The sequence below is a fragment of the Drosophila grimshawi genome, unplaced genomic scaffold, assembly GCF_018153295.1.
Source record: "Drosophila grimshawi isolate 15287-2541.00 unplaced genomic scaffold, ASM1815329v1 contig_311, whole genome shotgun sequence".
Classification (NCBI taxonomy): Eukaryota; Metazoa; Arthropoda; class Insecta; order Diptera; family Drosophilidae; genus Drosophila; species Drosophila grimshawi.
In genome coordinates, this window is record NW_025063098.1 from 26,633,160 (window position 1) to 26,657,475 (window position 24,316).

A 24,316-nucleotide genomic window follows, 5' to 3' on the forward strand; every position below is an offset into this window, starting at 1 on the left:
TTAAGGCTATGGTTTTGAGGACTTTTCGACCAGGTTTGGATCAAGAACTATAATACTTTATTATATGGGAGAGCCACTATAAATCCAAGACTCACAGACTCTCACAATAAAAATAAATAGTACTAAATATATGATTCATTTTATTATAATAAAAAAAGTAAGCTTTGTTGTTCATGTCGAGATGATTTATCTGTGAGAACTTTGGGTGCACATTATAAAATCATTTGTGCTACAACAGCTCACGACTTAAAACTCGACAGATTTCAAAATATTTTCACAAATTCTGTAACAATACAAACGTTTTTCGTTTTCATCAACGCTAAATTGGACAAAGAGGACAACAAATGGAGGAATTATGTCGTGCCACCAACAAACTGAAGATCAGCGCACCGCAGCCGCTCATCGATACTTCCAAGATTGTAAGTGTGTATATAGATATATAGATATATATCTATATATCTATATGTATATGAAGCTTATAAAATTCCTATTTCAATTCAGAAATTCAGCGAGAATGACATGAAAGTGATTTCCGACCTGAAGCAGCTCTATATGCAGACCATCAATCTGGATGTTAAAATGCAGCATGAAATTTACAATATGGAAAAATCGTATGAAAAGCAACACAACGAGATATTTGACAAGCGCAAAAAGATACTTGAGTAAGCTGGGAAAACACAAAATATATATTATATATATATATATATATAAATTCCCAGAGATTTTAAGAAACAAAATCATGGCGATGCCACTTCCATTGAGAACGTATCCAAATTTTGGCTAATCGTATTGAAGGCCTCCTACACCGAATTCATTACCAAAGACGATGAAAAAATACTATTGGTATGTTATCGAAGAACCCGCAACCCGTAAATTGCCTTACTTTCACAGTTACATTGCAGCATATGATCGATCTGCGATCCAAGCACTATAATGACGATACTGTGCAGTTTGTGCTCGAGTTCACTTTCGAAAAGAACGACTACTTCAAGAATCGCATTCTGACCAAAACCTACATCTTGAACTGCACGCCCAACAAGGACGATCCGATCTCCTTCGATGGCGCCGAGATTGTCAAATGCGAGGGTTGCCAAATCGATTGGAAGCATCCAGCGGAGCGTGAGAAACTTGTCGGTTAGTTTTCAATTGGATAATCCAAATAGAAATCCGTGGGGGAAAACCTATCTGATTTCCGTCAGTCTGTATATATCCTCTTCCCCCATATCCTTATTGAAAAAATACCGTAGCTTCAAAGTGTTGCTCATCTTCATCTACTTTTGTCAAAGATCCATAAAAGCTGAGCTTTTTTGGTTCCGTTTTTAAAGGCCTCAAAATATGTTTCAATGGTTTTGAAGACATCAAAATTTTTGTCAAAGATCTGTCTTCAAAATGACCTGCAACTTGTGCTCACATTAAATATTTCAAAATCAATTCAAACATTTATTGAAGAAATATTTCACATTTCTCTCTGACACCATTTGAAAAAATTAAATTTTAAGCAAACAAAGCATTGAAGTAATTTGGTGTCACAGATAAAAGTTCCAAAAATTCTCAACTAGGAAACTTGGAATATAATTTTTTACAGTCATAAGTTTCCATTTAAGATATGCAAACAAATTTAATTCACAGCAGAACCGTCATTCTTTGATTTCTTCTCGCCACCCATACTGCCCGAAGATCCCGAAGATCTCAACTTTAAAGATATTAATGTAAGCCATGCATAGCCCCACCATCAGATTTAGAATCGTAATGTTTTGTTCTACTCATTCGTCAGGCCATACTGCAGAATGACTTCGAGCTGGGCTTCTATCTCAAGGAGCGCGTCATACCCAAGGCCGTTGTATTCTTTACCGGCGAGATTGCCGATTGCCAAAGCTCCGATACGGAAAGCGAGACAGATGGCAGCGATGACGACGACGACGATGAATCGAATGGTGGCGAGGAGGCCTCATCCAACAATGAGTGTGAAGGGTAAACCCAAAAGAGAAAAACAATCAAAACAGAGCAAAGCACATCCAATGAAAATATACTATAGTTAAAACTTATTTACACACTTTACACGATATTTTCCATGTATGTTTGCCACACCACAACACAAATTAGAAAAAACGAAACTGAACAATTGTTTAAAAATTGACCAAGAACATTAATAACACACAATAACCAATAACCAACAAATGGCTACCAAAATACAAATGACATTAGATTGATCAATTCCAAAAAAGGTTTATCGTTTGTCTTTTAATGCTTAACAAGTAGTTTAAACTGACCGCATATACACATAATATATATATATAGTATTATATATATATATATACAGTGTGTGTGTGTGTGTGTGTGTGTGTGTGTGTTCCAAACATAATACTAAATAACTCTGTGCCACACAACAGCAGCAGAAGAAGGAAGTTATCCACAATTCAGCTCCTGGACATTCGAAATAGTTTCAAAAAGATTCATATTTAATTCTAGTTTTTAGATTGCTGCTGCTGCTCCCTCTGCTGACCATTGTCAAGATTATCGATTGGTGTTGCTTCCACAACAACTGTTTCTGTTTCTTCTGCTGCTGTTTGGATCTACTCTTCAGATTGCTGCTGCTGCTGCTCCTCCCTCGATGTATCCGTCTCTGCATCTGCATCTGCATCCGCGTCCGTCTCCGCCTCCGTCTCCGTCTCCGTCTGTTGTTTATTCAGTAGTGTTAAATGCGTTGCAATCACCTCGCATTCGGGCTTGAATCTCTTAAAATTATTCACACCCAATTGTGTGACACTCGTGCCGCTCACATCGATATAGATTAGATTGGGGGAGCACTGCACCAGATGCTCCAGTGTATAGTTTGTGATGTGTGTATAATTGCACAGCTGGATGCGTTCGAGTCGATTGTTGGACGACCGATTCGCGTTGCGTATCCAGACCATCTCCGGCTGCACCGGATTCGGTGCACGGCCAAAGCTATAGATCGCCCGATCCGAGACATAGTATTGTGGCAGCAGTGAACTTGTTGGCGGACGACTGCGCAATCGTCGGGGATATTCCCTGTCCAGGGGATCGAGCATATTCCAGAACATCTGATGTTGCACCACCTGCTGGAAATTGCCGTTATTGGCATTGCCATTTTGTTGTTGGCTGCGACGGCGGCGCGTAAAGTCAACCATTCGCTGGCGGTCCGTATAGATGATGTCGTCGCGTCGCGGCAGGAAACGACTGTGCGCCGGCTGATTGCCGCGCCAATTCTGATCGACCATCTCGAGGATGCAGGCCATCGCCTGCTGCGGCCGTTGTCCAAAATGTGGCACACCATTCTGCAGATAGACGTAGGCACGCGGCGTCCCCGAACCACCACCACCACCACCAGCACCCGCTCCAGCTCCAGCTGCTGCGCCTGCTCCGGCTCCTGCGGCACCCGTTGCTGCACCTGGTTCGGGATTCTCAATATTCTCAACATTGGCGGCAGCATGCTCGGCCGGCGATGGCGAACGTTCGCGTGCCATGCTGGGCAGCCTTATGACGACAAGTGGTGACTGCATGCCACCATTGCCATCCGCATCGGAGCTATGCTCGTTGCTGTGCCCGGCGACATTATCCGATTTATCGGATGAGGACGCCGACGTTGATGAGGTGTCCTCATCCTCGGACTCTGACGAAACACATCCACCATGCCGTGCATGCCTCGAATCGCTGTTGTCCCTCTGCTGCCTCTGTTGTCCATTGCAATTGTCCGTGGCGAATGTATCGCTACCAGCTGCTTCTGCTCCTTCTGCGCCTGCTGCTGCTGTTGTTGTCGTTGTGGATTCCTGATTTCGCGCATTCTGTGCACGATATTGTTCCATGGCTGCACGGGATGTTGATGGCTCGTCATCGCTGAGCATTTTGGCCGAGTCCGTTTGCGTGGCAGTTGTTGATTCCTCGCCGCTGCCATTGCTCGTTTTCCCTGGGGACGGCGGTTTCTCTGGCAGATTGGGCGGTGAATCCAGCAGCAGTTCTCTCAGTGTTTCAATGGCGCTAAAACACTGCAGATCCGAATTGTTAATGGGCGTCAAACGCAGATCGAGCACCTGTGAAAAATGACAAAAAGTGTTACAATTTGAGTGCTACGTCAATCGATAAAAATCGATATGCGCAAATCGATAAGGCCACATATCTCCCACAATTTTAATTTGTAGGTTGTTGGCGATGTACTTCTTCAAATATCGGCATATGCCACGCCCACGCCGTCTTTAAGAATCAATAACAAATTTGCATGGCCATTCTCACAAGTGTAATTCGATAAGTCCGCATATCTCCCACTATTTTATAGATAGAGTGACCAAACTTGGAAGATAACTTGCTGGTAGCCTTCTCTAAGGATCGGCATATAAATTATCAGACCACGCCCACACCCTTCGCCCCCAGCAACTTGTCCCTAGGAATCTGAAATTCGCATCTCGAATCTCACACAATTTGAAAGCTAGAGTGCCCAATTCAGAAAGATATATTGCTAGTAACACCCTTCAAAAATCGGAGAAAAAAAACATTTTGGACCACGCCCACCAAGCCTACATCTCCCGTAATTTAAGAGCTACAGTTACCAAACTGGGAAGGAATGTTACTAGCTTATTTCTATCGCAAGTTGAAAGGCAAATTTAGACAGTACTTCTTGGGTCAATCCACCCTGTTCTTTGTAGCTTATGGCTTATAACTGCAACGTTCTCTCTTGTTTGATATGTTATATATGTGTATATAAATTAATTTTTAACTCATTACAGACCTCCAACTTTTGAAAGCCAAAGCGGGCCGCCATGCTGCCGTAGGGCACAAATTTACACATCATTTGGCAGCCCTTCAAACTGAGTCGACGCAACACGGGCAGCTTGGACAGTGCCATTATGTAGTACGGCTCAAACCAGTGATTATCCTCAATGCTGAGATCCTATATATAGTGAAATGCACAATTAGTCTTACTATAAATCAATTCCAATTAGATTTGTGTACACACCTCCAAGTCAACCAATTGCTTTTCTATCGTGTGAAATATGCTCTTGACATGATTGCCGACTTTAACGCTGCAATCCTTGAGAACGAGACGTTTCAGCGAGGCGGGAAATTCCGATATATGTAGCTGTGAAAAGATGAAAGGTCAGATGATCAGTAGGAATATAAGAATATGTTTAATAACCTGGAAAAACTCATTGGTGCACTTCAAATAAACTGTAGAAATGTGAAATGAAATGTTTGCAAGCCTAATAAATTGCATAATTGGTTATTTGTGTTGAGGATGTTGAGTTAAGCAACAACAGAATTGAATGCTATTTAATGTAAACGTTTTATAATATAGAAAAACGATGTGAAAACAAATCTACTCATCAAATAGAAATCTTGTTCCAACTAGCACTGAAATCTGGGTTGATTATATTTAAGGGACGGTCGCAAAATCTAGAAGCAGACTGACAAAATTGGCTAATTTAAACTGCTCAACAAATATATATAAATAGAATTCAACTTTGCTATACATTTTTGAACTGATTTACTGCCTTTTATGAATCAATTTCTAATTCACAGTTTGCAGCAAATGAGCAAGTGATTTTCTTATCCAATTTGACTTGGCGCAGATCAACTGAATTTGCCGACAACTTTCTAAGTTACAGTTCTAAACTAAAAATATTTAGGCGGCTAATCGCTACTAACATATTCAAAATCCAGACTAACGCCCTCCAGTTCGAGGACCTGCAGTTGCCGGGCGACCCTTGGAAAAACGGAGGTCAAAGTGCAGGTGAACTGTTTGAATTCGCCGGCAACATGCTGAGATGAGGGTGGGCCGCATATCTTAATTGTGTGCGTCTTGTCCGTGGCACGTCCGAGTATCTCCTCCAGAATGCCCAACGGCAGCGGCGCATTGCTGAGATCAATATTGTGCCAGAAGCGATGATCCAAGAGCAAGCTCTCAAAGCGCGGCGAGCAACTGCAATCAGGGAGACCAAAATAATGAGAAAAAAAACGGCACAAAAAGAGATCAGTTTTACTTACTGCATGACGGCGAGTATGGAAGATGTGTCCAGATACTTGAATATCTCAAAGAGCAGCTCATCGCAGAAGCTCAACAAATTGTGCTTATTTTGTTGCTCCTGCTGCTGCTGCTGCTGCTGTTGTTGCCTTTGCAGTTCTTCTGTTTTGCGTTTTTTCGGCTGCGTCGGCTGCTCCTGCGACGGCGGAAAGGGAATCTCGTCCGCTGGTTTCGCTGGTTCGCAGTCGGACAAGCGTCGCTTTTGCGCAGCAACGCAATCGTTATGTACATTATTCATAGTGTTGTACACACGCTCGTCAAACTAATGTTTTTCTTCTTATTTTTCTGGTCTTACAAACCGACTTCTTGGCACAAAACTATACAAAAAAAAATAATAATAACAGCCGAGCGGAGAGCAGAAAACGTAAAATATGCAAGTTCTTCTTCATTTGCTATTCGCAGGGAAGCGCGAACAGCTGTTGGTTGCGAACGCATATCGATTGCTGGCATATCGATAGTTAGTCGTTGTACAGCACTGCAAGCCGTGCAGATTTCCCAGCTCGTGTTTTGGTTAAATTTTCGGCGTACTTTTATTGTATTAAAATGTCCCTGTTGAGGCATTTCCGCAAGCTAAGCGTGGAGCACACAAGACGCACACTAGCCGGCAGCGCTAGCAGCAACACACGTCAATATGATAAGGATCCCCAGCCACTATTTACAGACGCCGAAACGCAGCGTCTGCTGCAAAACATGACGCAACTGCAACTGGACAAAGTGTTCCGGAAACGAACCGTGTCGGACAACAGCACGGAAACGAAATTCATGACCACCGCCCAGCTGGAAAAGGAGTTCCTCCAGACGATTGTCAAGGCCAACAAATTGCTGCAAATGCCGCCAGTTGTCAAAGTCAAAGAGGATGCTCAGGACGCGCTGATAACCAAAGATGCGGCGCTGAAGGATTTTGCGGACACAAAATATGTATTCACGGACATCACCTTTGGACTGCGCAACTCGGAGCGTAAGGTCGTAGTACGAGATGTGGATGGCAGCTTGTCTTACGCCTCGCTGGATACGCGCAAGCGAATGAATCAATTGTATTTCCCACTGGACGGACGCAGATCTTATACGCCCAGGATGTTCTCGAAGCCGGAGCTGTTGCAACGTTGTCTCGAGGAGCACAAATACGAATTTGTGCTGGATCGCCTCACCGTGCAATATGAGCCGTATGAGCTGGAGTTCCATCAGATCTCGGCGAGGGTTTTTGAGCATTTAATGGAATCGAAGCAATTCGATTTGTTGCGCTCCACGCGACACTTTGGACCGATGGCCTTCTTTTACGCCTGGCATCGTTGCATCGATGATCTGCTCTACGATATGATACGCCAGGATTATCTGCACAACGCTGTGGAGCTGATTGCCCTGAGCTATAAGATTCATCAAATTCCTGTGGATTACAAGCAGACACTCGGCCAATTGGACGCACTGCAGCCAACACCTGGTCAACGTGCACTCGCCGAGCTGCGTAACTGTTTGAAAAAGCCGCAGGAACAGCATATTCAGGATGACATTCAAGCGGCTATTGGAAAAACGGAGCAGGACTTTGCTGCGGATGAGATCAGTTTGAAGTTCATCGAGGAATATATTGGCGGGGAGCATGCGCTGAAGAAGGTGCAACTGGAGCTGGCCGTGCAGACCCTGAAGGAGCTGAATCTGGAGAAGCTGCAGTTGTATCAGGGACTGAAAAAGGCACATGGCGTCCAGGCGTCCTCATCTTAAAGAAACATCATTTTTTATTATAATTGTTTATTGATTAAAAATAAGATCAACATTTCTGGGAATTAGCCAGGTTAACTCTTTTTATCTTTGAGTAGTAACTCTTATTAACGCCCTCCTTGGTGTGCCTGGCACAACGCAGCGGATTGCTGAAGCGAAGTTTGCAATTGGGATTTTCCACGAGGAGATTGGTTTGTGCTGCTCGCTAGGTAAATATATTTGGCCTTGCTGCAGTCTAATTCCAGCATGCGGCGAGCCAGAAACTGCGTGGATGCAGTTCCCGGCAACTGTAGCTGTGCTGCGCAAGGAAGTGCTGATGCGAGACTAATTTGCCGTAATGAAAGCATAGCGCAGGCGGTCCATAATGGACTCTCATGTGACGCTGATGCTTCGACGGCAAATTTGACACTTCGCCGCATTGGCGACGCTCGAGCATTCCATTGGGAAAGATGCTGGTGTGCTGCTTCACATACTCAAGGAATTCACTCTCGTTGTCAGTGGGCTTCGGTTGCTCCACCACTGATTATCCGGATCATCCAGCTGGCATTGGATGCCCACATCCGACGTAAATTTGAGCTCCGTTTGCAATTCGCGCATGCGACAAGGCATGTTTTTATAGCTACCTTTATTGGTGAATTTTGCATGTTGCGCGTATGTTGACAGCTGATGGAAATTCGCCACAGTTCGCAAAGTTATCGATGTGTTAATTGATATTCACACGGTGTGTTATCGGCCAGCCCTGGTCTTGCATCGTAATCGACAAGCGAAATACGAAAAATGTTTGGCGGCTTTTTTTTTTTAAAAAAGAAACAACTTTTCTCGTCTTTTTGTATTTTAGTTGTTTATTAAAACGTTACAATTTAATTCTATTACATTTTGCTTATAAACGAAAGAAACAAATCATCGTCAATTGGTACAATTCATCATATTTTTATACACCGCTATCATCATAATTGAACTTCTTATCAAACAACAAACGCAAACACATTAAATCATTATTATTATTACAACTTAAAAAAGGGCGTACAAATTACGAAATTAAACGAAGAGTTTTGCAAAAACAAATTATTAAATGGTGTGTTTCATGGACAGATTGTAAACGAAATATAAAATCAGTTGAATGTCTCTCATTTGGGGGCATAAAATCGCCGTATTTTATGTACAAAACGAAAATGTCTCTTATATATATGTAAATATGTACGAAGTTTTGTCGTTAAACGTGCGCGAATGTTTGTTGGTGGGCCTTAATCGTTTTTAGCCTGGATATTGCGGAAGTCCCTTTTTATTTCATCATATTTATCCTTTGTTTATTATTATGTCAAGTTTATCAATTGGTTTGTTGTGCTTTTGCTGTTGCTGTTGCTCCTGTTGTTCCATTTTATGGTAATTCTAACTAAATTTCATCCGTAAGAGTTAATCGCAAGTTTTTGTAAAAAAAAAGTCAATTCTATACTTTTCAGGCGATTCTTAAGACACTCTCTACCATTTCTTCTTGTGCTCATCCATGGAGACGCCTCCGGGGCCCAAGGAGACAATCATGAGCAAGCCGCCGATGACGGACAGTGTCTGCATAAATCATATAGATATCATAATATATAATGTGAAAATCAATAACTTTAATTTTCTACATACCTGGAAGAAGTCATATTTTAAAAAGTCCCTCAGTGGCTTGTAAGACGGAATGGTCCACCAGGCATTGTGATACAAATTGAGCACGGACAGCAGCGCGACAAGAATTAACGCCGACAACTTTGTCTTGTAGCCGAGCACAACGAGCACCATCAAAGTGGATCCAATGATATCCTGAATCACATTCCACACGCTCAACTCGAAACGGATCAGCGTTATGAACATGAAAGCCAACAGGATGCGTCCAGCCAGCTGCATAAAGTTCTTGGGCTTATTATCGCCCAGCGAGGGCACACCAGCAAATAAGCTGCGTCCCTCGATCCTGGCCTCCGCGAGCACCAGCAGCAGGGCACCGATCAAGGCAAAGTTGCGCAACAAGAACTGGAAGTCCCACAGTATGGAATAGGCTATTGTCTACAAGCAACAACAGATATTAATTACATATTATATATATATTGATATATATATTATATATTTACTCACCTGTAGCACTACAATAAAGAAGAGCAGACCGACAGCAATGTCCACCTTGAATCTAGCCATTACCATGCCACAGCCGCCAAGTTGTCCAAATAGATTCGTCAGCACAAAGACCGTCGCCATAAACTTGCCACAGCCCCAGCTCATGTCCATATATTCGCGCTGCTCGTTCCACTGGAAGTACATGCGCAGGCCATCCTCGAAGAATGTGGCAATAAGGCACAGTCGCGCAACAGTTGGCAACACATATTTGCCGCGCTTGATGACCTTTAAGGCAACAAAACAAAAAATCACAAAAAAAAATCGAATTGAAAACACATTTTAATTACTTAATCTATTTACATCTTATATTTTGTTTGTATGTTTTTTTTTTTGCGTATATAACATAATATTTGAACAGCTGATTTTCCACGAATTGGCGCAGGTAAAGAAAAAAATAACTGAAATTCCCCAAATTAAGCACATTAAGCACAAATTAAAGCAGCAGTTCATATTTTGATTATGATAACACCAAGTTACGACAAATATTTACCAATTGTTTTTTTTAAGTGTACTAGAAAGTTTTATGTAATTTAAATACATTTTTATGAATCGCTTGAAAATGATTGCATTCAAATATTCATAGATGTTATATATTTTATATAAATTATTACATATTTTAATAGATTAACCTCAAAGCGTAATCATCAAATAATCAACAATATTTTTCCAATGAGAAACGAAATGTTTTTTAGATTAATATTGAAATATATTTTCTGTTTAAATGAAAACTTCGACATTTAAATATATATATCTATATATTTTTTTAATAATAAGTTTGAGTTGTTTGTATTAGTTTTCTCTAAATAATTTATCTAAAATTAAAAGATATGAAAGCTAATTTATACCGATTACCGAAAATTATCTATAATTTTGTCTTTCACTATTTCTTCACTTTCCATTTTTAATTTTATATAATCAGATTTCTAAAATTTTTTTGTTTTGTGTTTAACTATATTTGTTAAAAGTGGATTCTGGTGCCAAAGCAATAATGATAACTGGGGGTGATCGGAAAATCGTTTGAATATCGATAAGGCGGGAGTGCACTCAATTAGATTCTGATAAGAATCCCATACGCACACACTGCCATTTACATTATGCTGTGGAGCGTGGCTTTTCTGACAAGACAGTGTTGATTTGGCAGCAAGAAAGCCAGAAAGACAGCAAACGGGGAGAATGACGTGTCTCTCTCTCTCGCATTCTCTCTCGCTCTGTCCCACTCTCCGTTGCTCTTCTGCGAAATGTTACAGTAACGGGTTTTCATGCCTAGTCGCCGATCGCTCAAATGCATAATATGAATATTGATACATATGTAAAGCACTCACACACATAAGCATGTCCACACGTATGCTTGTGTGTGTGTTAATCTGTAAGCAAGATTTTCATTTGCCCAAACTTATTACGGAACTTAGTTGGAGATGGACGACGCAACAACATTAATGCCGCTCACTCTCACCACTTTCACTAGTACACGCACGCTTTCGCACACACACACACACACACTCACACACACAAAGAGCAAGCACATATGGCGTTTTCTCAACAAATGCCAATTAGATATGATTTTCGAAATGTCAATTGCATTCCTGTCAAAAATTAGGTGCTAGTTGGATTTTGAGCAGATTGACTGGGTTCAACTGAGACGCCGTCGGCATTGGTCAATTTTTAGCGATTGAGCTTCGAACTTTTGCCGCGTTTGGATGACGTTGGCAGTTTTCTAGGCCTTTGCCTTGGATCGCCTTCGGCTTTTGTACGATTTGCTGGGATGCAAATGGTGCTCGGGCCCAAGTGCAAATGCATTTTGAGTGCTACTTTCACGGTAAATGATCCTAAGAAGAATTACCTGTTCGGCCACATCTTCCGTTTTTGTAATATACTCGTTGGGTATGCTCATTTTTGTAGGCGCTGTTCTGTCCGGTTTATCTTTTATTCCAGGCCGATGTCGTAATTGGAGTGCATGCACGTTTTTTTTCTTGGGACACTTGTAACGCCTATCGTCACTCGGTGCACGAAATTAAAATTAACAAAAACCAGAAAAATCAAAAAACACACAACACGGGCACTCAAAGCGCTGACAGAGAGAGAGCCAGGTGGAGAAATTGTTATCGGCAGCGATAACGATGTGTTCGGATGCGTTCGCATGTGAATGGCAATTACCAACGCTATCGTTCCCATCAGCGCATCGTGCCAGACATTTTTTTTAATTTTCGATTCATAAGAAAAAATAGAAACGAAATATATAAAAAGCGCACTTTCAAATGGCAACCGCAGCTAAGCGACAAAGAACGGATGAAGAGACGCCGAGCACTTCAAAGCACAGCCGCAAAGTAAACAAGGTGCTGCAAGAGGCACAAAATACCGGGGAATTTCCAACAGATTGGGATGTGGATGAGTACAAAACGGAATACGAAAGCGAGGAGCATTGGGAGCTGCGACGCAGTTTTATGGTCGAGCACAAAGATCGCTTTGACGAGGAGCGTTTGGTGTGCCTCGCCCAGACATTCATCAACATGGAGTTCATGGGCTGCAAATATCCCTCGGATGTGATGCTTCTCGTTGCCGAATTATCCAAAGATATCGCCGAGGAGTTCCGTAAAAATCGTGCCTTGCGACTGAAGCGCACCTTTGTCTCCGCATCGGATGCAGCTGAACAGCGTGCCAAAGGTAGACGGAACAACAATAAATAATAACAAAGAGACAATGATTTACATATATTATTTCCGAAATACATACTGAGACAACAAGCAAAACAAGAACAACACAAAAATCCTTATTACGTATTCCAACTAACACAACTAGGGCGCAAAGCTGCTCCAGCTCCTGCTCCTGCTCCTGCGCGAGATTTGCAAAAGGAGCGCATTTGCTTTGGCGGCGGCGATCCCATCAATCTTTTTGATGGCCTGCGCTTTGGCAAGCTCGTCATTTTTTTGGCCGGCGGACGCAGTTGTATCCGCAACTCCTGCAACATGGCCAACATGAAATACGATGAGCGACAGGGTGACGAGCAATCGGATGCATCCAAATCGGCGGAGATTTTAGTGAACGATACGCTGATAGCTAGCGCCAGTGGCGAGAATCTAAAGGCGGCCAAATTGATGGCCTTCAAGCAGGCGCTGCTCCTGCTCCAGGCTCACTGTTATAGCATTAAGGTAGGCATCTCTGTAGTAAATTGTCGCCTGCTCTTTCTCTAACATGTTTCTCGCAATTCGCAGCTGAATGCGTCGCGTCAAACGATTCAGGTGGAGAGGAGCAACCATGGCGTGGACATTAAAGTCACCAAGGAGTCGGCGGACAACTTGGCGGATTCCAAGCTAGATGCGAGCAACAAGGGCTACCACATGATGCGCCTCATGGGCTGGACAGGCGGCGGACTGGGTCGCCTCAAGCAGGGACGCGAGGAACCAGTGGGGTGGGCTCTCTCCTTGATTACATATATATTTTATATTATAATTATGTTAATTTCTAGTTACCTGCTGAAAAACAATCGCATGGGCTTGGGCTCCACGGATCCGCATAATAATCTCTCCGACTATCGCAAGCTCATTGAGAACTATGTGAATTCTGATGATATTCGGGACATGCAGTTTGAACCCTCCTTCTCCAAAGAGGATCGTGCCACCTTTCATCAGTGGGTTCCATTTCCGCCACTAAACAACTTACACACATTGACTCTAATAAATTCCAATTTATTTTAGGATTGCCAGCAAGTTTGGACTCCGTTCGAGTAGCTATGGCAAAGGTGAATCGCGTCGCCTGCTTATCACCAAGAAAATCACCAATAATATCATACTGAGTGAGGTCCTCACGAGACGCAATCCTAAGTTCTGCGATCGTTTTATTGTTCAGGTGCCCGTGCAAAAGTCGCATTTGTTTCCCGCACATGTGGCTGCCCTAGATTTGGACAACCTAATGGAGTAAATGCTACGTTTAAATGTATTTCGATGTATATATATGTGTAAATCACTCGCAATTTAAGTAGAAAATAAAGTTTATGTATTGTGCCAGTTTTAAAAAGCGCACAATAGTTGCATTTGTATACGGTTCGCGGCGAATGCGCGCGCATCGCTTTGAATGGCAACGCAGAAGAAGCAGTGCAGTGCAACAACAAATGCATTGCTGCAGTTGTCGTCTGTGTGTATCTCAAAGATTCGATCTGTTTATCTATCTATCTGTCGGATGCGATGAACAGGTGTCCGCGCTGTAATTGCGAGGCAACCGGACAGAATCGTCTCGTCACGGATAGCTGTGGCCACAGCAAATGCCGCGCCTGCCTGCTGGCCGATATATCCGATTGCCTCGAATGCCAGCTGCTCACCAGGCGAATTCCAGTGGCTACAGATGCAGCCGCACAATCTGCAGAAAACGCCACAACGATTGTGGCAGGCGTAGCGAGTGATAATCATATAAGCAGTACGGGGCAAGGCTGGCACTGCACCGTGTGCAACAAGTCCTTGCGCAGTCGCACGCAACAATATTACCATCGCTCTTGTGGCAATGAGCTGCTCAAGAAATTCCACTGCGCCCTCTGCAGTCGCGTAAGTAGATTGTCTCAACTCCCAATATATTCCTGATTCCATATGATTATCTACATTCTTAGCGATTTGCCACCCGTTCGCATCTGAAGTATCATCAGAGCAGTCATGGCACGAATCCCAGCTATTGTTGCAACAATTGCGGCAAATCCTTCAAGCAGAAAATTGTCCTCCAGCGTCATATGCGTGCCCATAAGCCACATGCATTTGGCTGCCCCGACTGTCCACGATTGTTCCACAATCAGAGCGCGCTGACGGCACACGCTGTGCTCCACAGTGGCGATAGTTTGCCCTTCAAATGTGAGACATGCTCCAAGCACTATCTGACCAAGGCCAACTTGAAGCAGCACCAGCTGAAGCATGATCTGAACAGCACGCGACACAGCTGCCCCGTCTGCAGTAAATCCTTTCTGCGCCAGTCGACGCTTCGTCTGCACCAGCAGCGTCATGTAAAGCGTGCGCGACGCGCCTGCTCCCAATGCCAGAAGACCTTCAACGATGTGGACGCCCTCACGCGACACATGAAGCAGCACACGGCCACGCAGAGCTATCGCTGCACTCTGTGTGAAGTGACCGTCAATCGACGGGACAATATGTTGCGTCATCTGCGCTCCATGCATCCCGGTGTTCAGTTCGATGCAGGCGTCCTAATTATAGACGCCGCCTCCAGCGATCAGCTGACGTCCGCTCCAGCGTCGACGTCTGCGCAAAATGTGCGCTACAACAGCGTCATCCAGAGTGTGGGCAATGTGCAGCCGGTGTTCATACCACAACAGCCCCAGGTGACGCTGGAGTCGCCAGCAGCTGATGCCCCACTTGTCGACCAAATGCAAAAAGAGAATGTGAAACTGTATCGGAAAATCATCTTGGACCTGGACAACGAGGAGTATTCCAATGAGCTGAGCAACGAACTGGACATGGATGCGACGACTCCAGCGCCGGATGGCGAAGAGCAGCAAGTGTTGCAGCAGCCGCAACGTATTCCAAATCATGGCAGCTCCAACTTTAGCGAGCGACATTGGCGCAAGAATTTCAAGAACTCGTACGAAAATGAACACACCAATTGAAACAGTAGTTGTAGTATTAAATAGTCTAAGCTAACTCTTTTTACACCCTTGTAGAGGGTATTCTAAGTGTAACGCATTGCGGATGTCGCCTTTTGCGAGCACCCAAAGTATATATCTTGATCTTGATCAGTATTAACTGTCGACTGTCTACTTCAACTAGTCTCAAGGAAACTTTTTATCGATGCAGCCCAAATCGAAACATTTTTATCAGCCAACTGATGGATTTTTCTACTTTCTTTTTGGAAATTTCAACTCCAACAATAACGAGCTTAATCTAAAAGTAAACTATCTGATAAATTGTTCAAAATAGTGTTGAAATTGAATTGGAACTATACAAAAATGTGGACATATTTTTATAATTACAGAAAATTCGGTTGACGAAAGTTTGAATTAAAACTAGTTCGACTTTATGCGAAAACTGAATCTAAGCACATCAAATCTACAAGAGTATTTAATATATTACAACAATCAGATCAGATATTTTTACCCTGAAAAACTGAACAGATTCTGAAGTTCAGAAATCGTTTATAATTGGGCCAATTAAATAACCGGAAAAATAAGCACGAAATTGATTTGCCACACCTATTTAAATATAAATAATGCTGGCGGTTTGCCATAATTATAAAACGACGACGACGTCAATGCCCAGGGTCTGCGTGAGCAAATAACATAATTGTTCAATCAGTGTTCGATATGTGGCACGAGCAGACGGAAGTCGAAGCGCTCGACGAGATCTATAAGCTGACGGCGGGAGCAGCAGGGCAGCGAAACTGGCGCAAACTGCTTACATTGGGCGACACACTGGACAAGCAGCTGAAACGCAAATTGCTCTGGATTTGGCCCACAGCGCTGGACTTGAGGAAATGCAACGAAATGCTGCTGGAGTTTGGGATACATCAGGTGTTGAGCATTGGTTGCGGCAGTGGACTGCTCGAGTGGCTACTGGCAGCAGCTGGTGAGCAGAAATTACACATCTATGGCCTGGAAAGGGATCCCAGCTGGTGGCGTAGCAATTATGCCATGCGCAGTTTTATTCCCCTCAACTATGTGGAGGACGCCAACTCCCAATTGGATGCACAATTCCTTAGCAGCTGCTGCTCTCAATCGCCGCCAGGTGCCCTGCTCTTCTGCTACTTCAATAATCGTGGCGCCTTTGAGGAATACCTGAGCGCATTTAGGGGCAAGTGGCTGATATTGATAGGTCCAGAACCCAGTTTGGGCATCCACACCGATCCCAATCCGTTGGAACCGCAGCTCTCCACTGAAAAATGGGCGTTACGCAAGCTTATCAACTGGACCGAGCACAATCTGGTAGCATTCTATGAGAGATTAACATAAGCTAGCCAATTAGATATATACTTTTAATTGTTATAATTAGAATATGAATACAAATATGCGTCTAACTCCTGTTGACTTCTACGTGAAACCGGCAGGCGGGTATTGTCTGCACCTCGGCGGTAACTGTGCTATTTATGCCCAGATTGCTGAGTGCGCCTCGCACCAAGCCGCAGGTGAAGGCAACAAATTTGGGCGCCTGTTCCAGTTGCTTGGCGCCCGGCGAGATGCGTGTGAGAAAACGGAATGCCCTGTCCTGGAGCACGTACATGCCATTATTGTTTGTCCGCAAATTGTCCACTTGCTTCTTATAGATCAGTGTCCAGAAATCGGTGCAGATGAATTTCATTGTCTCCAGTTCATCCTTAAAGCGCGTGACGTCACGCGTCAGACGCTCATTGAGGCGATAGCCAGTGGTAAACCCAATGTACTCCAACGTGGCCAGATCATTTTGATCCTGAAAAATGCACCTAGAGTTGCTCATCCAGTTTGTTTAGTTGTGCATGCCGCTTACCTTTCTGTTATCCAGACAGTAGTTGACTATTTCGGCATGCAAGCAATCAAACACAATTTCTTCCGACATTATTTTCACACAAATCTGTTTATTGTTCCTTTTTGCAGCAGCAATCAACAGCTGACTTGAACGTTGGCATGTGAATGGCAAAACTTGCATTTTGGTGGTGGTAGTGTTGCCCGTTTAGCTTTTTCTTGTTATCAAATGCGGCTCTTCTAAATATGGTAAAATACTTATAATAAATAAGATATATATGAGAAAACGCTGTCTTAAGCTGAATATGTGAAGATAACGATAACTAAAATAGCGCATTATCAACATATAATTTAATATATGCATATATAATAATATATAAAGTATTCAAAATTTAGCTTTTTTTATAGTAATTCTTTTTTTTGCACAACTTGTCAGCACTCACCCCCAACGGCGAAAAATGCATACAAACTGTCAGACATGTAAAAGAGTTCAGCTTGAAAACAGTGCAGTGCAATAATTTTCGTTAAAATGGAGGGTCAAATCTCGGGACTGCACAGCCTGGTGTGCCAGTCGATATTGGTGCTGATTTGCCTGATCTGCTATGGGTATGGAGGACTGAGCGGCGCCAAGTTTGTTTTCGACGACACGGTGGCAATTGTGAAAAATAAGAATGTGAATTCGTTGCCCACAAATTGGTCGGCCATTTTTAGCCATGATTTCTGGGGTGCTCCGCTGCTGAGTGCGGATTCGCACAAATCGTTTCGGCCACTGACAACGCTGATGTTTCACTATGAGTACGCCATGTTGGGCTTGAATGCCGCCCACATGAAGTTCCTCAATCTGCTGCTGCACTGCGTCAATACGCTGCTCATGTGGCGCTTGGTCCGTTCCTTCTACATCGATTACGTAAACGTTGAGCGTTGGGCAATGATATCTGCTGCCCTATTTGCCGTTCATCCCGTGCACACGGAGGCGGTGTCCGGCGTTGTGGGCCGAGCCGAGTTAATGTTTGCATTGATCCATTTGCTGTGCCTCCTGCTGACGGTGGCCACAATCGATACGCGTGGTGAGATCGGTGTCAGTCTCATCATGTTCCTCACGGCCGTGGGCATGCTCTTCAAGGAGTCGGCAATAACAATACCACTGTCCTGTGCAATATTGGACTACTTTCAGAATGGCACGTATCTGCTGCCGGAGCGACTGCAGCGACGAGTAGTCCTGAATCGCCTTCGCTATCAGACATACTTTTGGGGTTCGCTGGTGCTGCTCGTGTTGCGTCTCTGGTGGCAGAATTTCGAGGCGCCCGACTTTAAACCAGTGGATAATCCCATCGCATACAGCGAATATCTGATGACCCGTGGCATGTCGCAGCAGTATCTCTTCGTGGTCAACTTTTGGCTGCTGTTGTGTCCGCAGTGGCTGTGCTTCGACTGGGCGCTGGGCTGTGTGAGTCTGGTGCGCACCATTTATGATCTGCGCATGCAGGCAGTGATTGCCTTCTACTCCTTCATTCTCGTTGCGGCGACAAACTTTCGACGCTTGGCTGGACTGATGTTGGCGCTGTGCATGATGGTGATTCCATTTCTGCCCGCCTCGGGCATTGTGCGCGTGGGATTTGTGATTGCGGAGCGAACGCTGTATGTGCCCTCGATTGGCTTCTGTCTGATGTCGGTGTATGGCTTCCTCTACTGTTACCACAACTATGGCATTAATGTCTATATGCGCACCTTTCTCCAGGCGATGCTCATGCTGCTCTTTGCCGTGCTCATGCTGCGCACACGTCAACGGGCCGCCGAGTGGCTGAATGAGGAGAAATTGTTTACGTCCGCACTGCTCGTCTGTCCCAATAATGCCAAGGTGCATTATAATATTGCCAGGCTGGCGACGGATACCGGCAATAGCAGCCGGGCCTTTCAGCACTATCACAAGGCGATTGAGTTGTATCCGGGCTACGAGTCGGCACTGATGAATCTGGGCAATCTGTATCGCGAGCATGGCAATCTGCGCACGGCTGAGAAGTATATACGTGCCGCTCTTAAAGCGTATCCCGAATTTCCTGTCGCCTGGATGAATCTGGGCATTGTGCAGGCGTCGCAGAAGAAATACGATGAGGCGCTGGCCAGCTACTGGAAGGCATTGAAGTTTCGTCCGGATTATGCCGTCTGTCACTATAATATGGGTAATTTGTTTCTGGAACAGCAACATTATGCGGATGCACTACATCATTGGCAGCATGCCGTCGCCGTCAATCCACGTCAGCCGAAGGCCTGGGCAAACATACTGACCATGCTTGATAATCGGGGCATGTACGAGGATGCACTGCGGATTTCGGTGAAGGGCATGGAACAGTTGCCCAATGAGCCGAGCATTATGTTCATACGCGCCAATGTGCTCGGCAAGCTGAAGCACTATGTGGAGGCGGAGACGCTCTACAAGCGTGTCCTGGCCATCGATCCACGCAACATGCTGTATCATACCAATCTCGGAGTGCTCTACCATCGCTGGGACAAAGTGCCCGAGGCCATCGAATCCTATCAGATGGCCATCAGTATCAATTCTGCGAGAGCAACAACAGCACGGGATAATCTCAACAAGCTCATCAAGCGCGTGGGACGCGAGGGAAAAACTGGCTAAATAGCTGGTCAAATAATAATACTCATCGTAAATATGTAGGCATCTGGTCATAGATATACAATTTTTCCACAGCATTCCATATTTAAGAATATTTAAGAATAATCATCTGGATTTTAAGAGAAAGAATTAAGAACAACACGTCGAATTTAATATACCCTTGCAGAATGGCCTAAACCACCTAATTAATTGCAATTGGTGCTAATTGAAAAAAATATATATATATTCCATGAAGTCAGTCGAGACTTTTTTACCACCAATTTATAATACCTTCAGCAAGGGTGTTGCGTGTCGGAAATAGTTTGCGTGATATTTTCGAATATTAATGTCTAAATATAAAATCAAATGCTGATTTTAAGAAAGTCGCAAAACTTTGTCTATTCATTCTGTCCATCAATTTTCCACATATACCTCTAACTATTCTAGTCTTAATTGATAACGGAACAGGAGCAAAGTCGAAACTCGAATCATGTTTCAAGTATTTTTGCATTAACTTTGACATTGATAATCTGTTTGTCTGTTTTGTAGAACGTCTAATTTTTATTTTCGCCTGTGTATGATTAATCTATTTATTGTTAATGATATCACGCAACAATATCAGCTACATTGCAAATCTGCCATAGATAATGTCTAGCAATAATAATGAATCAGTGTATTTTCTATAAATGTCTATAAATGTTAATGGTTGTGTTTTGTGTCCACCTCGTATCAACATAATATACATCAATAGCTGTAAGACAAGAGTAATCTATTATATGACCTATCTCGATATATCAAAGTATTTTTCGACACATTCTACCGAGCAATAATTTTGCCTTTTTCTTTTTACCATATTTTAATTTAAATCTATAGTTAAGTCTAAATTATCAGTAAGAAAGCCCGGCTTTAAGACATACGTACACGTAATTTTTGTATTATTTAATTTATTTAATCGAGGGTATGTACAATTAATTTTAGAACTAAATAATGATGGAGTAACTAGATGGGAAATACAATTAATTATGATAATTTAAATCTAAGACATAAAATCTACAAAAAATACTTTCGAGAGACAGTTTTCGATTCAATTCCATACAATTAAACGCATTACAAAATAATAATACCGAGAATTACATAAACTAATTACACTACATAGGAATATACAGATACAGACGAATTCAATTCAAACAGAACCACAATAAGGAAGCTAAAAACAAAGAGATAAAATTACAAATTAATCACTATTCACGATATGTAATAATGAAATATGCAATTAAAATATATGGATATATGCATTTATGTGTTTCATAACAAAAGTCTTTGATTTTGAGATGCACGTCGATTTTGTATTGGGCGAGTTGGCGAGCGAGCAACGGTAGAAAAGTTACTTAAAAATAATAAATATAATGAGTAAAAAATAACACAGATTCCACAGAGTAAACCACATGAAAATTCTAGAGAGATTTGTGGGTTCTGGCAAGACATATATATATATATATACGACTTAGAGCAGCACAAACTCCTCGCTTTCGCTGTCATCGGGATCTGGCTCATGGCTGTGCAGTTGCGGCAATGCAGCAGCCTCCAGCTCCTCGGTCAACGTTGCCACCTGCTTGATGAGTGGCTTGTATAGCGAATCACTCATCTCATCGCGTGCATGGTCCAGGCAACGACCACGCGAGAAAGTAAATAGTGGATAATTCATTTCCATATAGTCTGTCTGCTGCTGAGGATGCGATGAAGATGAAGATGACGTTGACTTATCCATAGTCGCGCCAGAAGCGCAGCGTTTGGGATGCAAATACTAAGGGGGTGAAGAGATGTATTAAAGACTGTTCCCAACTAGAATTATCTAGATTCCACTTACCAATTGCACACTTTCCACAAAGCTATCGAAATCCGTTTTGGTGGCACAATAGAAACCAATGCAACAGCTCGGATCCATTTTGCTAGATTTAATTTTGCGCGGCGATTTGCAATGAAATGAGTGCATGGAGAATGTCTCCTGGTTCACATCCACCATTTCCTGACAGTAGTGCGGATCCAGATGTATCAGTTTATCCTCCTGGAAACCTACAAAATACAGCGAATGCTTCGGCTTGCCACCAATAATGCCCAAGCAGTGCTCGGTGCTCAGCAGCAGTTTCAAACAGTGCGCATAGACCGGATTCAACTTATCAGTGCCCAGACGCAGTGGTATGAGTACTATTAAGGATTTCCAGTGCTGCTGCGGCGGCTGATCCAATTTGGGTGCGTCGCTAGTCGATTTCTTTGCATGCTGCCAAGGCACGTGTTGCTTGGGAGCCGGCTCCGGTATGCTGCACTGCTGCTCAACATCTTGCATGTAAACTAAAAAGATAGTGGGTGTTATAATACATATATATATATATATATATATATTTAATATGTATGTGTCCAGTTGGTGACTCACTGGTGCAATCCTGGGCCACGTATACGCTTATATTGTCAAAGTCGGCATTTTCTTGAGCGGCATGCTCTAAGGCGTGTCTGCGAGTGGACGTTGATTAAGATTAGTAAATATTTAAAACATGTAAGTCTCATTTAAATCAATGTAAAAAAAAATTAGTTCCACATTTTCAATTATTTGATTTTTACAGACCAATGAAAACTGGTTTTTAAATTGAACTTTTCTCAGTCGAATTTTTAGTTCACAAATTTTATACTTAAGTATAAATTAAAGACTTAAATATTAAATTAATATTCACTTTAATAATATAAATTTTGCATTTATGATGACTCATTAACATGTTTCTTAGAGTTATATTTAAGCACTCACTTTAATAAATATGAGACTGAGGCGGGGCCATACCAGTCGCCAGGCTTCTTGCCCAGCTGCTCGCCGAGACGCACCAGTGCGTGTATGGAGAAGGGGCTGTTCTTCGATGAGCTATCGCCGAACCACTTGATGATCTTCTTATGCATATTATCCTCGTAGGTGGAGTGCAGCTGCGATTCCGGATCGTAACGCCAGCCTATGTAAACAGCAATAGTTTACCCTCGCACAGTGTAAAAGTTGAAGTTACTCTACTTACTGCGTCCTAGGAAGTGGCAGATTAGGCCCTGGGCGATTAACATTTGGCCACTGCGCAGCATGCAGCCCCAGCCGCAGTCTGAGGTATAGTTGGAGCCATTCATGATGGGAAACTCACGGCGATAGGTCATCCAGATGCGGCTGTAGAAATCACGGCGAAAACCCTCTATGCCCTCCTCCCAGGGACACTCGGTCACTTGGTTTTCGGCCGCATCCATTCCCAGCTCTTGAGGCACAACGATTTCATCGATTTGCTGTGGATTTATTGCGGGATATATGCTGGAGGAGGTGGACGTTGTGGCCGCCGTTGCTGGTATGCTGTCATACGCTGATGTGGCATTATCCAACGTGAACTCAGCTCCGCTGGGTAGCTCTGTAATCGAGTTCTCCATGCTGACGGGCGGTGTATAGCGACGATGATAGCAGCGTCCCAGCAGCCATACCGGCTGCTCCTTGGAGAAGCTCGTCTGACGTATTTTGCCGCCCCATCCGTATTTGACATTGTGCCACATGGCGACCAGTTTGGACTCCATGCCCTTGGTCGGTGTACGATTCGCCGCCAGATCCGCATCCTCATTATGCTGATGGTGATGTTGATTTTGATGCTGATGTTGTTGTTGGTGTTGTTGTTGGTGTTCCACGTGAGCACATGAGTTGTTGCTGTTGTGGTTGCTGTTGCCGCCATAAAGCTGACTGAAGGCATTCATGAAACGTGATGACGTCGATATTTTGCGCTGAGGTGTTGCTGTCGCAGCACAATTTTCCACCTTGGTGTTTAGGTTTGCTGACGCAGCAGCAACTGTATGTGGTATGGTCTGGATTGGGGCTGCCTGCTCCTCCTCGATGGCGCCGTCCTGAACATCGCCATTGACCAGCGAGGCGGCGGCGCCGGCAGCACCCTGTCCAGTCGCATCGAATAACACCAGATTGTCATCGGTCAGCTGGGAGAGCAGTCCATCATAGTTCATCTGTTTGGAATTGGGAAAAGCCGCAGATGATGTTGATGATGAGCGACGACGCTTTGTACGGATTTTTGTAAATCTGAAGGGCATGGCACAGGCGAAGGCACAGTTAGTAATAATTCAATGCGCGCCACTTGCTGGCTGTGATTCCACTGAATCATTTGGCATTGTGCCCCGTGTCTGTGTGTGTGCCGCTGATTACCAATATTTACTCACCGTTTATTTGTTTAAAAATATGCGAATGATAAAGTTGAGCTTTAGTTTTCTGCGTGTTGCTACTCGTATTCCAATGTTTATGCGCGCCCCGAACTCGATTTGGTCATGTTTACCGTTTATGTAATGTACACAAAATCATGATCAGTGAAAAAAT

General features: G+C 43.5%; 12 protein-coding genes across 14 annotated transcripts; 7 read left to right on the plus strand and 5 right to left on the minus strand.

The window, feature by feature from the left end:
* Positions 1 to 221: 221 nt before the first annotated feature.
* On the plus strand, positions 222 to 2,219 carry LOC6568224 (nucleosome assembly protein 1-like 1). Of its 2 annotated transcripts, none has more exons than XM_001994355.3 (6): positions 222 to 419; positions 502 to 662; positions 720 to 843; positions 903 to 1,134; positions 1,630 to 1,709; positions 1,775 to 2,219. In XM_001994355.3, exons 1-6 carry the CDS (start codon positions 345 to 347, stop codon positions 1,973 to 1,975), a joined length of 873 nt encoding a protein of 290 aa, XP_001994391.1. In that variant the 5' UTR covers positions 222 to 344; the 3' UTR covers positions 1,976 to 2,219. The 2 variants fall into 2 exon arrangements, with proteins under 2 accessions (XP_001994391.1, XP_032596462.1); XM_032740571.2 differs by having other exon boundaries at positions 263 to 419; positions 1,633 to 1,709.
* A 354-nt stretch (positions 2,220 to 2,573) lies between these two features.
* Positions 2,574 to 6,312, minus strand: LOC6568223. Its single transcript, XM_001994354.3, has 5 exons — positions 6,001 to 6,312; positions 5,662 to 5,935; positions 4,973 to 5,095; positions 4,745 to 4,906; positions 2,574 to 4,052 (listed from the first exon to the last, which is right to left on the minus strand). Exons 1-5 carry the CDS (start codon positions 6,273 to 6,275, stop codon positions 2,574 to 2,576), a joined length of 2,313 nt encoding a protein of 770 aa, XP_001994390.3. The 5' UTR covers positions 6,276 to 6,312.
* Positions 6,313 to 6,502: 190 nt separating this feature from the next.
* Positions 6,503 to 7,828, plus strand: LOC6568222 (28S ribosomal protein S22, mitochondrial). The gene has a single exon (XM_001994353.3). It carries the CDS (start codon positions 6,581 to 6,583, stop codon positions 7,751 to 7,753), a length of 1,173 nt encoding a protein of 390 aa, XP_001994389.1. The 5' UTR covers positions 6,503 to 6,580; the 3' UTR covers positions 7,754 to 7,828.
* Positions 7,770 to 8,501, minus strand: LOC116805849. The gene is made up of 2 exons (XM_032740661.1): positions 8,471 to 8,501; positions 7,770 to 8,269 (listed from the first exon to the last, which is right to left on the minus strand). The coding sequence occupies exons 1-2, from the start codon at positions 8,499 to 8,501 to the stop codon at positions 7,986 to 7,988; spliced, it is 315 nt and encodes a 104-aa protein (XP_032596552.1). The 3' UTR covers positions 7,770 to 7,985.
* Positions 8,502 to 8,572: 71 nt separating this feature from the next.
* On the minus strand, positions 8,573 to 12,046 carry LOC6568221 (surfeit locus protein 4 homolog). The gene is made up of 4 exons (XM_001994352.2): positions 11,742 to 12,046; positions 9,863 to 10,126; positions 9,383 to 9,793; positions 8,573 to 9,316 (listed from the first exon to the last, which is right to left on the minus strand). The coding sequence occupies exons 1-4, from the start codon at positions 11,790 to 11,792 to the stop codon at positions 9,230 to 9,232; spliced, it is 813 nt and encodes a 270-aa protein (XP_001994388.1). The 5' UTR covers positions 11,793 to 12,046; the 3' UTR covers positions 8,573 to 9,229.
* A 22-nt stretch (positions 12,047 to 12,068) lies between these two features.
* On the plus strand, positions 12,069 to 12,659 carry LOC116805870 (partner of xrn-2 protein 1-like). Its single transcript, XM_032740812.2, has one exon. The coding sequence runs from the start codon at positions 12,157 to 12,159 to the stop codon at positions 12,583 to 12,585; it is 429 nt and encodes a 142-aa protein (XP_032596703.1). The 5' UTR covers positions 12,069 to 12,156; the 3' UTR covers positions 12,586 to 12,659.
* On the plus strand, positions 12,613 to 13,917 carry LOC6568220 (NF-kappa-B-repressing factor; the record flags this gene model as incomplete). Its single annotated transcript, XM_032740810.2, has 4 exons — positions 12,613 to 13,047; positions 13,111 to 13,307; positions 13,365 to 13,526; positions 13,594 to 13,917. Coding segments are annotated over 4 exons (1,017 nt in total), but the record flags the coding sequence as incomplete, so codon positions are not given.
* Positions 13,918 to 13,983: 66 nt separating this feature from the next.
* On the plus strand, positions 13,984 to 15,629 carry LOC6568219 (zinc finger protein 391). The gene is made up of 2 exons (XM_032740809.1): positions 13,984 to 14,433; positions 14,496 to 15,629. The coding sequence occupies exons 1-2, from the start codon at positions 14,080 to 14,082 to the stop codon at positions 15,495 to 15,497; spliced, it is 1,356 nt and encodes a 451-aa protein (XP_032596700.1). The 5' UTR covers positions 13,984 to 14,079; the 3' UTR covers positions 15,498 to 15,629.
* A 546-nt stretch (positions 15,630 to 16,175) lies between these two features.
* On the plus strand, positions 16,176 to 16,894 carry LOC116805869. Its single transcript, XM_032740811.1, has one exon. It carries the CDS (start codon positions 16,191 to 16,193, stop codon positions 16,833 to 16,835), a length of 645 nt encoding a protein of 214 aa, XP_032596702.1. The 5' UTR covers positions 16,176 to 16,190; the 3' UTR covers positions 16,836 to 16,894.
* On the minus strand, positions 16,845 to 17,463 carry LOC6568218 (trafficking protein particle complex subunit 6b). Its single transcript, XM_001994349.2, has 2 exons — positions 17,347 to 17,463; positions 16,845 to 17,289 (listed from the first exon to the last, which is right to left on the minus strand). Exons 1-2 carry the CDS (start codon positions 17,413 to 17,415, stop codon positions 16,897 to 16,899), a joined length of 462 nt encoding a protein of 153 aa, XP_001994385.1. The 5' UTR covers positions 17,416 to 17,463; the 3' UTR covers positions 16,845 to 16,896.
* Positions 17,464 to 17,793: 330 nt separating this feature from the next.
* On the plus strand, positions 17,794 to 21,132 carry LOC6568217 (protein O-mannosyl-transferase TMTC4). Its single transcript, XM_001994348.3, has one exon. It carries the CDS (start codon positions 17,851 to 17,853, stop codon positions 19,954 to 19,956), a length of 2,106 nt encoding a protein of 701 aa, XP_001994384.1. The 5' UTR covers positions 17,794 to 17,850; the 3' UTR covers positions 19,957 to 21,132.
* Positions 21,133 to 21,187: 55 nt separating this feature from the next.
* LOC6568216 (cysteine protease ATG4C) lies at positions 21,188 to 24,293 on the minus strand. Of its 2 annotated transcripts, XM_032740555.2 has the most exons (6): positions 24,163 to 24,293; positions 22,986 to 23,952; positions 22,730 to 22,925; positions 22,364 to 22,440; positions 21,800 to 22,281; positions 21,188 to 21,736 (listed from the first exon to the last, which is right to left on the minus strand). In XM_032740555.2, the coding sequence occupies exons 2-6, from the start codon at positions 23,950 to 23,952 to the stop codon at positions 21,437 to 21,439; spliced, it is 2,022 nt and encodes a 673-aa protein (XP_032596446.1). In that variant the 5' UTR covers positions 24,163 to 24,293; the 3' UTR covers positions 21,188 to 21,436. The 2 variants fall into 2 exon arrangements, with proteins under 2 accessions (XP_032596446.1, XP_001994383.2); XM_001994347.3 differs by lacking the exon at positions 24,163 to 24,293 and having other exon boundaries at positions 21,204 to 21,736; positions 22,986 to 24,061.
* Between the last annotated feature and the right edge of the window lie 23 nt (positions 24,294 to 24,316).

Coding starts and splice junctions, on each gene's coding strand:
- LOC116805849 (XM_032740661.1), bottom strand. CDS start 8,501: ATGCAAGACCAGGGCTGGCCGATAACACACC. Junction 8,270..8,470: donor GGGCTGGCCGATAACACACC/GTGTGAATATCA, acceptor CCGGATAATCAG/TGGTGGAGCAACCGAAGCCC.
- LOC6568221 (XM_001994352.2), bottom strand. CDS start 11,792: ATGAGCATACCCAACGAGTATATTACAAAAACGGAAGATGTGGCCGAA. Junction 9,794..9,862: donor TCTTTATTGTAGTGCTACAG/GTGAGTAAATAT, acceptor TGTTGCTTGTAG/ACAATAGCCTATTCCATACT. Junction 9,317..9,382: donor TAAAATATGACTTCTTCCAG/GTATGTAGAAAA, acceptor TGATTTATGCAG/ACACTGTCCGTCATCGGCGG.
- LOC116805870 (XM_032740812.2), top strand. CDS start 12,157: ATGGCAACCGCAGCTAAGCGACAAAGAACGGATGAAGAGACGCCGAGC.
- LOC6568218 (XM_001994349.2), bottom strand. CDS start 17,415: ATGTCGGAAGAAATTGTGTTTGATTGCTTGCATGCCGAAATAGTCAAC. Junction 17,290..17,346: donor ACTGTCTGGATAACAGAAAG/GTAAGCGGCATG, acceptor TGCATTTTTCAG/GATCAAAATGATCTGGCCAC.
- LOC6568223 (XM_001994354.3), bottom strand. CDS start 6,275: ATGAATAATGTACATAACGATTGCGTTGCTGCGCAAAAGCGACGCTTG. Junction 5,096..5,661: donor TTAGTCTGGATTTTGAATAT/GTTAGTAGCGAT, acceptor ATCTTTTCACAG/CTACATATATCGGAATTTCC. Junction 4,907..4,972: donor AGCAATTGGTTGACTTGGAG/GTGTGTACACAA, acceptor CACTATATATAG/GATCTCAGCATTGAGGATAA.
- LOC6568224 (XM_001994355.3), top strand. CDS start 345: ATGGAGGAATTATGTCGTGCCACCAACAAACTGAAGATCAGCGCACCG. Junction 844..902: donor ACGATGAAAAAATACTATTG/GTATGTTATCGA, acceptor GTTACATTGCAG/CATATGATCGATCTGCGATC. Junction 1,135..1,629: donor GGAGCGTGAGAAACTTGTCG/GTTAGTTTTCAA, acceptor TTTAATTCACAG/CAGAACCGTCATTCTTTGAT.
- LOC6568216 (XM_001994347.3), bottom strand. CDS start 24,036: ATGCCCTTCAGATTTACAAAAATCCGTACAAAGCGTCGTCGCTCATCA. Junction 22,926..22,985: donor CTGCCACTTCCTAGGACGCA/GTAAGTAGAGTA, acceptor CTGTTTACATAG/GCTGGCGTTACGATCCGGAA. Junction 22,282..22,363: donor CGTGGCCCAGGATTGCACCA/GTGAGTCACCAA, acceptor CTATCTTTTTAG/TTTACATGCAAGATGTTGAG.
- LOC116805869 (XM_032740811.1), top strand. CDS start 16,191: ATGTGGCACGAGCAGACGGAAGTCGAAGCGCTCGACGAGATCTATAAG.
- LOC6568217 (XM_001994348.3), top strand. CDS start 17,851: ATGGAGGGTCAAATCTCGGGACTGCACAGCCTGGTGTGCCAGTCGATA.
- LOC6568219 (XM_032740809.1), top strand. CDS start 14,080: ATGAACAGGTGTCCGCGCTGTAATTGCGAGGCAACCGGACAGAATCGT. Junction 14,434..14,495: donor ACTGCGCCCTCTGCAGTCGC/GTAAGTAGATTG, acceptor CTACATTCTTAG/CGATTTGCCACCCGTTCGCA.
- LOC6568222 (XM_001994353.3), top strand. CDS start 6,581: ATGTCCCTGTTGAGGCATTTCCGCAAGCTAAGCGTGGAGCACACAAGA.